Source organism: Mchenga conophoros, linkage group LG8 (assembly GCF_057382185.1).
Source record: "Mchenga conophoros isolate Kocher_MC1m ecotype Shallow Benthic linkage group LG8, M_conophoros_male_GT1.1, whole genome shotgun sequence".
Classification (NCBI taxonomy): Eukaryota; Metazoa; Chordata; class Actinopteri; order Cichliformes; family Cichlidae; genus Mchenga; species Mchenga conophoros.
The window spans coordinates 13100128-13111386 of NC_140533.1; the positions used below are offsets into that span (position 1 = coordinate 13100128).

Below are 11259 nucleotides of genomic sequence, written 5' to 3' on the forward strand. Positions count from 1 at the left end.
AGCCTCCTTACACTAATACCTTTGCACCATCAGCCAGACACGATGCAAGGTAGGTGTGAATGTAAACGTCATGCTTTAAAAACTAAACCTGCAGAAAGCACAGGTTCTTCAGCAGAAAGGCGTGTGTGTGTGCGTGTGTGGTGGGGGTTCATTATAAAACACTGAGTCTAGTACCAAGTGATTATTTTTTCATACGTACAATCCTTCACTAAAATCTAGTCTTACCATCTTATACTAGTCTTACTATGAGCACTTAGCATTTCGCTAGTTGAACGCTAGCTGAAAAACCCATGATACTTTCTAACAATAGATTTTTAAAGAAGTTAATTACTGTGATATTTTAAAAAAGAAGCAGAGACCTCATTTATTTACTGTAATTAATCTAATGTACAAAAAAAATACTATTCAGCAAAACTAGAACAAATATTTCGATTTATTTCGATTGTTATTTAGTCAGACCACCTGTCAGTTAGTTGCTTTAAGAATGCTCCAACCACAGGTACCAACATCACAAACCCAGTCGGGAGGTCTGGTTATCAGTTTAGCTGAGGTGAGGCATCGCAGACAGACATCGCTTACAGCTGCCTGTATTGGCCTCCACCTGTATAATCATTAGCCTTAATACAGTCAGTCACCCATTATTTTGGTCACTCCACGGTCTCCAACCACTGTTTCTCTTATTGTAACAAAATGAAGACTAATTTGCAAATAAATGTATTTGAAATCTGATATTGAGACATAATCACTTCTCATACCTCTGCTGCTATAGCAATAATTCAATTCAGTTTTAACTATTTTATTTATTTGGCTCAAGGTGCTTTATACTGTATGGTAAAGACCCTACAATAATACAGAGAAAAGCCCAACATTGGGAAGACCCCCTATGAGCAAGCGCTTTAGGGGACAGTAGGAAGGAAAAACTCAATTTTAACAGGAAGAAACCTCCAGCAGAAACAAGGCTCAGAGAGACCAGTTGGGGGTGAGACACACTGTGGAGAAGAACCAGAGATGAGTAATAACTAACGATTAAATGCAGAGTGGTGTATAAACACATGCTGAGAAAAAACGGTTGAATGAAAAAGAAACATTCATCACTGTATCATGGGAAGCAGCCTAGACCTATTGCATTGTCTAGCTCCCGAGTCCAAACTGGAGCTTCAGTGTATTCCTTTCAACAATATCACCAGCAGCCAAACATCCTTAAACTCAGAGACGTAACACAGAAACTTGTCGTGACTAAAAATTGCTCCTGGAATTCAGTGAAACCCAAACATTTGAAAGCGTGAAAGTCTTGAAGTACCAACGCCTGCTTTTAACATTCATAAAATCACAATTTTAACTCTTGGAATGTGGTTAAAGCGATGCTAAGTGGCTGCCGAGAACACTTCTCGCGCTGGACGGAGTGAAAAGGGTGGGGAGGGGGAAAAAAAGTGTAACTTGTGAAAGCATTTATGCATCAGATGTGCTGACAGTCGGGCGGTGTGTTTATATTCCAACAGAGTGCACTGGCACACTGTGCATCAGCTCAGCCGCTGCAGCTTGTCTGATGTGTCAGATGCTCCCTGAGTTTCCCTGCTCATTCCAGGGGAACATGTGCGCTGGAATTCTCCCCCAATTAAGACAGGGATTAGCTGGGTCTACTGTGGGAACCTGCTGAGTGTGGGAACGCAGAGGGTCTGCCCTTCTCTCCTTCCCTCACCGACACTCAGCCTCATTCTCACTCACTCCTGTTCATTGAGCCGCCTCCCTCCCGTCTTTCTCACCAGTACTGTAACCGTTCCTCCTCTCCAGTCTTCCACACTCACTCTATCATCATTTAGCACGGCTGTTTGAAGCACACCCAGCTTAAGCTCAATTTATGAAATCTTGCTTTCCCTCTCATCTTTATAGTTATGCAACCAGGACCCGTTTACAATTTTTTTTAACCCCCTTTTCTTGCAGCCACCCAGACTCTCCAAAGCCTTCAGTCCTAATTCTTCAAGGTTTCTAAAGTGCACGGCTCGTCTCTTCTGTGCACCCCTCTCCTGCCCCCTTCCCTCCTCCCTCTTAATGCCTCTCCAGCCTTCATACTGAAAGCTTGTCTGGAGGGAAGCTGAGGACTCTTGCGTGAATAGTCTCAGACTGTCAGACTGAAAGAGGGGGTGAAAAGACAGCTCATCAGAAACGACAGGTGTCTCAGAGAACGGTTACAGTTGATGTTGGTAGGTCTGCAGTTGTTGTATCGTACACTGCACGAGCGATTTATGGGAAGCTCGTAAAACAATAAAGTTCCATTAGAACTAAACATCCATGAGAACAGCGAGTCGTCCCCCCCATCGTCACTACATTTCTTTCTCATGATCTCGCGATGCTCTCACTATCACACCAGATTTTTCTCCCACATTCCTCGCACTCATTGTCACTTTTTCTTCCTCATTCCCACTCTTCCTCAACTTTCCTTGCGTTCCCAGAAATCCATTCCCCGTACACCCCTCGACCACACAAGGCTTGTCCGTTCCAATTACGGCAGGGCCGTGCAGCACCCCCACCACCACCACCACCAACCCCCTCCACCCCAGGCTCACACACAGCCCACTCTCATTAAGCTTGTATCAATTAGGCATTAACCTCCTAAAACAAAGGGGCTCTTGACGAGCGGCCCATCGCGAGCCATGTGAGGTACTTCCTCCGCATCGCTACACCCCACTTCCCATCCTCAGAACGACACATTCATGCAACCTTTTCACCACTTTCCCACCACCAAAACAAATGCGCGCCCAAAGTATCATCGACAAAACAGAAGAGTGTAGGGAACGTAAATAAGCATCATATGTTTCCATGTAGTTGCTAATGTTGATTAGGTCATGGTCCTGCATTGCAATGATTCCATGTAAAGCTCAGTGATAATGGTCCATGCGTTCCTATAGTTGCTGCGTGAATGTGACGCAACCTTCTGTCGACAATATAAATGATATTGTTGCGTGGGTAACTTTAAACAGAACTTTTTTAAATTATTGAAACACAGCATTTTCTTCATTCACAATTCACCAAGAAACCCAGACACAGAAACAAAATAAATATGTCATGAACATAAAAAAGATAAAAATTTGAAATAAATTTGAAATGATAAATTATTGTGTATATGATTGTGTGTGCCTAAAAAGACAGAAAAGGGGAGATAAAGTGTTAAATGAGCTCGGATGTGTTAATCACAGTTTTAATTTGGTATCAGTAAAGTAGAAATATTAAAGAATGTATCATAATTTAACTGAAATAAATTTCGTCTTTGTGGCGTTTAAACTGTTCACCCTTGATCAGAAATAACAGAGTTCGTTCAGTTTGGATTTTGATGCTGAAATCTAAACTGCTGCAGTCTAACCCATTACACCCATCAACCTTGGTCATGCAGGCCTAGAGACCAGTCAGTGACCTCTAGTTGCTAGGGAAAAATGTGCATTTCCCAAACCATTGGCAAGTGTTTGCTGGCAGATGCTAGCAGTCCATCCATCCACTTCTACTTATCCAGTTCAGGGTTGTGAGGGGGCTGGAGCCTATCCCAGCTACCATGAGGCAAGAGGCAGGGCACACACTGGACAAGTCACCTAACCCCTACACCTTACACCAAACACTTAACCTACTAACCCCACTAACTGCATGTCATTGGACTGTGAGAGGAAGAGAGAACATGCAAACTCCACCCACAGAGAAAGGCCCCGACCAGAGGGTGGATTCAAACCCAAGACCTTCTTGCTGTGAGGCAAAAGTGCCATCTTCCAGTCTGCTAGCAAACAAAGCACCATATAACTCTCTACCAGTTTCACCTTGTGAAACCTTCAGGAACTTTTCACCAACCACTTGTACATTTTTCCTTAGCAACCTGTTGTTTCCAGGGGGTCACAGACTGGTCTCTAGCACAGTGTGACAGAGGCCTTAGCAATCAATTTCACAGCGACTGGCATCAACTTCCATCAGTCACTTGCCAGCCAGTCGAGGAAGACATTTTTTCCCTCGCGACCGGTGGTTGCCAGATGGTCACTGACTGCTTTCGTGGGCGACTGGGGCCTTTCATAGCCTCTGCAGGCAGCAGCCTTGGACTGGCACCCACGTCTAAAAAGGAACCCAAAGTACAATTGCCTTCAAACAACATTGTTTCCAATGGCCACCAGGGGGTGACTCCTCGGGTTGCACGCTCGTACACATTTGTGTTATATCAATAAGAAAATGACTCTGTTGCTCACTTCTTTTTAAGGGTCTGAAAATTGCTATAAATAGAAGTTTTTATAATCCTTCTAAGAGAAATATCACTATAACTGAAAAGACAAAAGGCCCATCACACTGATGGTGGATTCATTTGAATGATTGCTTCTCCCCATGAGCTCATATTAACCTCACAAAGAGCTTTCTCATCAACTGAGCACCGGATTCACATAAACTCATTTGTGTTTAGTTTACAGTTTGTCTAACTGCTCGTATTTTTGGAGGTTTTGCAGGAAGCAGGCACTTTGCCTCCACTTCAACTGGAAAAAAGTCATTAACATTTTTTTCTGTATTTTACTGTCAGCCAGACTCTTCACTAAGCCATTAACGGGATTTCTGTGTGGTTTAATGCAGCTGTTACATTAAAATAACTACCAACCAATCCTTCTTGTGACACTCATTTATACTATTTAATCAAAGCCTTTGCCATATTTTACTTGTTAGTTCCCATGAATGAAATTTTCCATTTAGATGTCTACAATCTAAATCTAATCTAATAACGGTTATGGCCAGATTTTACTTCATAATAGCGGTCACATATGTGGCAGCAGATAAATGGCAGCTCACATACTATGGAGTCAAAATTTCCCATCTTAAGGGGGGGGTCCTGGCACATTGCCTCGGGGACCAGCTGTGGTGCAGCAGAGCACTCTGCACTTGCTATGTTACAATCTCCACTGCGTGCTCTTTATTTATTTACTAAGAGCAAATTAATTTTGTGCAAGTTTGCGGAGGTATCCGCGCTTACGCATTACGACCGGTGGCCAAGCGGCAAACCTGGATTTGATTTTCCCACAGACGGCTCTCCCACAGATAGAGAGGAGTGGTCTCCAGCGCCCAGCGTTTTGGCACAGTGACTATGTTGGCACAGACCCAAAGCTGAACACCCCCTACCCCTTTTCCCAGGGCCCTGGGAGTGTAATACATTACTAACAAAATCCCACTTCCCATTCCTCTCAAACTTTCACACCCCTGCCCCCCCTCTTTCTCTCCCATGGCTGGCATGCCCCCAGAAATGGGAATTGGGGTGACATGCGTATGACTCCTTCAATCTCTTCTTTTCTCATCATTTCCTCTACAGTACGGTAGCATGAACATTAAAAAAAAATTTTTTTTTCAACGTAAAGTTTGACATTGTTTTTTTTTCTTATTTCAAAAAAACGCTAAAGAGACTTTTATAATTTTAAAGTTCTGCCTGTGAACTGTGGCAGGACACCCAGCCACCAATCTCACAAGAAAAGAAAAGCAGACCCTTTCACTGTTAAAGGGATTTAAAGGGAATAGCTGCCCATTCACACCATCACTGAGGTTATAAATATGAACCCTCATTCTGGAAAAAGCCTGGCTTGTCTGCCTGACAGTTCTCAACGCTGTATTGAGGGGAAAGCATTCACAGGCGTGCATGTGTCTGGGTAACATGTAATGACATTATTCTCACCACGGTGACCCCTCATTGTCACAACGCTTTCTTCTCCCGAGCTCGTGAAATTGACATAAGCTCTACAAACATTCCAGGCATTTTTTTCTCAAGGCCAGATTCTTTGAGAGGACGGGCGCTTTCATAGCGGGGACCATCAGTGCTCGCAGCACCACCTACTGATGGGACAGGTTTAAATGCTTAAAATGAGCTATTTAAATACACTTATACTGAGTATATTGAGATCTGAGAAAAAAAAGAGAATTTTACAAATTCATAATGTTATATATTTAATTTTATTTTGATGTTTTAATTTTATTACTTGTTTCCTTAGCATTGAGCTGATTTGGCGCTTTGGGAACGCCCCGCCTCCTCTACTGTCCCGTGTAATCCGCGCAGATGTGCGATCTCTTGTTCATACCTGCAATCAGTAGTCAAGACCAATGTAGCATGCGTCTGAGAGCCGACGTTTTATAACCTACACATCAAGCTACTTCCTGACCTGCTCAGGTGCTTTTCAATATAGTCCTGCAACTCCAGCACCTGAGCCTCTGCAACTGTTACTCTGGTCATGAGAAGGGCATGCTCCTTCTCAAAGGACACCTGTTTGAAGGAATGAAATCTTCAAATAACCTTTTATTAGCATTTTGTTTCATATTAAGTATGTAATCAGACAGTATAAAAAGCTGAAAATAGTGATTTGTTTACCGGTGTGGAGTCAGTGGGCTCCTTCAGCTGTTTTCTTATGTCACCACAGGATTCTTCGAATCGCTGCTCCGGTTTGTCCAGCCTGGTAAAGTCACATTTTTCAAACATTTATTTGACAAAATGCACAGCTGACCACATTTGTTATCTGATAAAAATAAGAGCAAGAAAAAAAAACAGTGACACTCACTGCTGACGGTTTATATTTTGCATGGGTATTTTGAACGTAGCCACCTAAAACGGAAAAGTCAGGCTTAAGATCAGGAATGATCCTCTCTGTATGAAAATATATCCCTCACACCATTATACCACCACTACCAGTCTGAACAGCTGATACAAGGCAGAATGGATCCATGCTTTCACCTTGTTTTTATGCAAGGTTCAGAGACAGGCTCAAGACTTCTCAAACCAGGAAATGTTTTTCTGTTGTCCAGTTTTCGGGGATCTTATGTGAATTGCAGCCCCAGTTTCCTGTTCTTTGCTCACTGTGGTCTTCTGCTGGTGCAGCCCATCGTTTTTAAGTTTATCCTGAGTTTAAACTTCTTGTCTTGACTATGACTCTATACTTAAATGCATTAAATTGCTGCCCTATGATTGGCTAATTGATTTTTGTGTTAACAAGTAGTTGAACAATAATAAAGGTGTCAGTAAGTGTAATCTTTCCTTAAACTGGAAACAAGTCTAAACTTCTCATTTTAGAGAAGTCAGTGAGTATTTCTCTGATTTACACTCATGTTCTCAAATAGTTATTTTTTCTGAAAGCGTATTTAAGTAAAATCGGCTCTGCATGGCACCAAGTCAGAAAAAAAACTGATTCAGAGCAGCGACTTTTATATATGAGTGCTGTTACATGATCCGAATCCACCTCTGCAGCAGTGAAACAGCAGTACAAACTTTAAAGTCAATATTTTCAGTATCACCACTCCCAACAAAAGAAAGTCTCTTAATACGGGAAGTATGGAAACAAAGACGACTCCCTACAGACCGAAAATAAGCACTCACGAGACAAAACAAAAGCAAATCATTCCACTTCAAAGCAGACTTTTGCTTTGTGCTACCTGCTCCCAGGCCGCCTGCAGCTGACCTTCCAGCCTTGCTTTGTCCTGGTGCAGTTGTTGGAGCTCCTTCTCCATTGCATCTTTCAGTTCAGTTGGCTCCAAGTTGAAGTGGGCTTCTGGAGGTCCGGGATCAAGACCATTCTCTGGTTTGGCCAAGATCTGCTCCCTCTGAAGCCTAAAGACCATCATGTAGGAACAAACCAGGTATTATTACACCGCTGATGGCAGTGCTTGAGTTCAGCCCCGCCCACAGACTTCAAACAAAGATCGGACATTGCCGGGTTAGAATAACTTTGCAACAAAATAATCCAAAGTAGTCGTGTTATATTATGCTCTATGTGCAAGATTTAGCATGTCCTACATGCTGTCTCTAATTATGGGAACGTTTTCATACACACTACAATAAATTTTAGTAAATGGATCAGACCATTGTTAAACTGCAGCTCATAAACAATCACGTCTAAACAAATAGGAATGAAACAAAGAAAGCATCACCTGTATGCAATCAGGAGGGCATGATGAGTTTGGGTGATCCTCTGTAGTCTCTTCTTATACGAGCGAGCAGCAGTGGCGAGCTGCTCCTCCCTCGCCCTGTAGGATAAACGAACATCCTGCAGCATGCTGTCGATGAATCCTCTCATCTTACTCGGCTCTGACGGCCTTTTACTTTCTTCAAGCCCATCGATGTAGTCCTGGATTACACAGAGCAGAGGTCTTATCAATACTGCCACGTCTTACTATCAAACCTGCTTTGTGTGTGCCGTTACTCACAGCTATGTCCTGTAAGTAGCACACGAGCCTTGTGCGATATTCCTCAATCAGCTCTTTCACCTGCAGCTGCAGCTTGGAGTTCTCCTCCTCTGCCTCCTTTAATTGTCTCTGAGAGCACATCAGGGCCTTCAAAGGAAACAGCACATACAGAACATCATTACCCCCCACCTATAAAGTTTAAAGTTTAAACAGAGCAAGGGATGGATATACAAAGTTATCACAGCATTACAAATCAGCATATAAACAGTGGTAATAACCAGGAATGCTCACCGCACTCTGCTCAGAGACTTTCTGCTGGCTAACGTGCATCGCTCTGTGGATCTGCTGGTGCTCTTTACCCATCGCCACCCTGGTGACCAAACACAGGCCACGACCACAAGAGAGCACAAATCCACAGAGAAGAAGCAAAGAGACCACATCACACATGCACAGAGCAAGTAAAGCCACAGCTTAGCAGAAAAAAATCAAAGAGGCAACCACAAAGCAGATGCATGTGGGGCAAACACTGGGACGCACTACATCCTGACTGGAAATGCAAAGATAATGATCTTTTATTTTCATTGAGCTTTTGCACAAGTAAATGACAAACACTCGCACACTTTCTCCTCCAGTTTCTTCTGCTGCTCCTTGTAGCTGCTCTTCATTTCCTCCAGCTTGTCTTTGATCTCATCTTGGTTTTCAAGCAGCTACGTGAGGAAGATGAATGAAAAAGCTGAGGGAGGCAGTCAGAGACTTATAAACTTCGACGGTTACTATTTTGAAACTTAAGGACTCACAGTTTTCTGCATGCTTTTTTGCTCCTTCTCCATCTCTGCTTGTTCCTCAGGCTGTCAATACAACATACAAGCATTTCAAATGAACAACATACCAAAACATGAGAATCTGTATTCTAATTCTAACAACTTAAAGTTGCTCCTTATGGTGGAGCTCGATATTTACTGCCTCACCTTGACTGTGTCATGTGACATGCGGGTGATCAAAGCCCGCACCCTGTCTAGCTCCCCATGAAGACCTTCGGTGCTGGTCTTCACACATTGATGCTGCTCCTCCAGCTGCCTGCGGAGGGCGTCCTGGGCCTGGGCCAGCACCAGCAGCTCTGCTGTGAGCGCTCCACTCTTGGCTAATTCTTTATCGTGGACCTCAGCCAGAATCTGGTAGTTCTTCTTTAGTGTGGCATATTCCTCAGTCAAGTCCTGGCCACTAGTCTCTTTCCCTTTCAGGCATGTCTCAGTGGACTGCAGTTCCCTGAGCAACCTGTCTCGCTCTATTTCCAGCTCTGTTATCACACCTTCTTGGTTAAGTACCTAACCAGAGTGAGAAGGAAAAAAAAGTGTAGAAAAGGTGATTCAGGATGATCCTGCCAGCAGTCTTGTTGTGGAAGGATTTGTAGAAAAACCCTCACCTTGGTTTTCAGCTCAAATGTCTCTTCTTCATACTGTTCTCTTATCTTATTAGCCTTAAGTTTCTCCTCTACAAGCTCCTTATAGATCTAAACAGACATTGGGAGAGAAAATAAAAAGGTTAGTTCTGTAGTATACACTCACAATTAAATTATGACTCATGTTTGTTTAACGCACCTTCAGTCTTTCCTCTTCACTCTGGACCAGCCTGCAGGACAGGTCTGTGTTGGAGCTGGCCAGGTGGCTCAGTCTGGTCTCCAGGTAGCCCACTTTGGTGAGGACACGCTCGTATTTGCCACGCCACTGCAACTATACACGCACACATTTTATACAGAGGGGGAAATAATTCTTTGATCCCCTGAAAAACAGCGCCAAAGTATAATGCCTCCACCTCTCTGTGCTCGACTGTGGGGACGGTGTCCTTTAAGTTATACTCAGCATTTCCCTCCCTCCAAACATGACGGGTCAATTTTGGTTTCATCTGACCACACAACTTTTCTGCCAAGACTTCTCTGAATCAAACAGATAAGTTTGCCTACACATGTGCATAGGGACCCTTACAAGATCCCACAAGCAGTTGTCACCTTCACACCAAGCTTCTTTGCTGATGGTCTTGTAGCTCATTCCAGCCTTGTGCAGGTGTAAAATCCTGTCCCTGACGTTCTTTGGAAAGGTTAGAATTCTGTGGACAGGTGTGCTCTATAAATATAACAGTTACGATCAGGAGTATCATTAATTGATCAATTAGTTGGTTGGCTGTGCACCACATGGGCACACAGCCAGTTGTGGCTGGGTTAAAGGAGATCAGGTATCTCACTCAATAACATGCAAATACATTTAGAACTTTATTTAATCAGTTATTTTTTTCTAGGTTGTTTTTTCTTCTTTGTCCATTAAAATGAACCCATTATAAAACTTCGAAACTGTTAATTTCTTTGGAAGAAAGCAAACATAAAAAGCACTAGTCTCAAGGCCTCCAGTTTTGCTGCTGTGTGATCATTTCACCCTTTTTGGTAAAGCTACCTTGCCAAAAGCGAGAATACTTAGTAAGAAGACAAATGGGAAAGGTCTTACTCACATTTTCTCCTGTCAGAGCTTGAACTCGTTCCTGAAGCTGATTTGAATTTTGGTCCTGGCAGTCCATCTTTTCTTCCCCTCCACTGTCAGCTGTTGCTTGTATCCACCAACAACCTCTCCATGACTACACAACACAAACAAAACTCATGTGTGGAAACTCTTTCTTCAGATTTCACTTAATACCAATCGTGAATAAATGTGTATTATCACCACCACATGTCACAGTAAATGTATTCTGGTGCATATTTGACCGCTCTTAGCCTGCTAACCTGTTAGTATCTAAAGTTAGCTTGGTAAAACATGAAGTACGGGTAACAGTAACAGTTTTATAAGCGACTCCGCTGTTTCTATTTATCCTTTATACTGTATTAATTCAGTCCCTTATCAAAGAACTACGGTACAATTCTATGGACAACGGCGCCCTCTTGAGCACACAGTTGGAATAGCTGCTCTTCTATAATACTTCAACAATCTAGCTTAACAACCCAAGATAGTACCATACGCTCATTATATTACATCATAACTAATGACAGGGGGTTATGCTAACTCAGCCAAACATAACAATCTTATCTCTCATACACAAAAGGTGATCATG

General features: G+C 42.9%; 1 protein-coding gene across 1 annotated transcript; it reads right to left on the reverse strand.

The window, feature by feature from the left end:
* Positions 1-5955: 5955 nt before the first annotated feature.
* On the reverse strand, positions 5956-10814 carry ccdc78 (coiled-coil domain containing 78). Its single transcript, XM_085283381.1, has 14 exons — positions 10666-10814; positions 9765-9896; positions 9590-9676; positions 9135-9491; positions 8964-9014; positions 8785-8873; positions 8458-8536; positions 8188-8313; positions 7912-8108; positions 7417-7591; positions 6549-6592; positions 6362-6443; positions 6156-6256; positions 5956-6074 (listed from the first exon to the last, which is right to left on the reverse strand). The coding sequence occupies exons 1-14, from the start codon at positions 10729-10731 to the stop codon at positions 5984-5986; spliced, it is 1677 nt and encodes a 558-aa protein (XP_085139507.1). The 5' UTR covers positions 10732-10814; the 3' UTR covers positions 5956-5983.
* Positions 10815-11259: the final 445 nt, after the last annotated feature.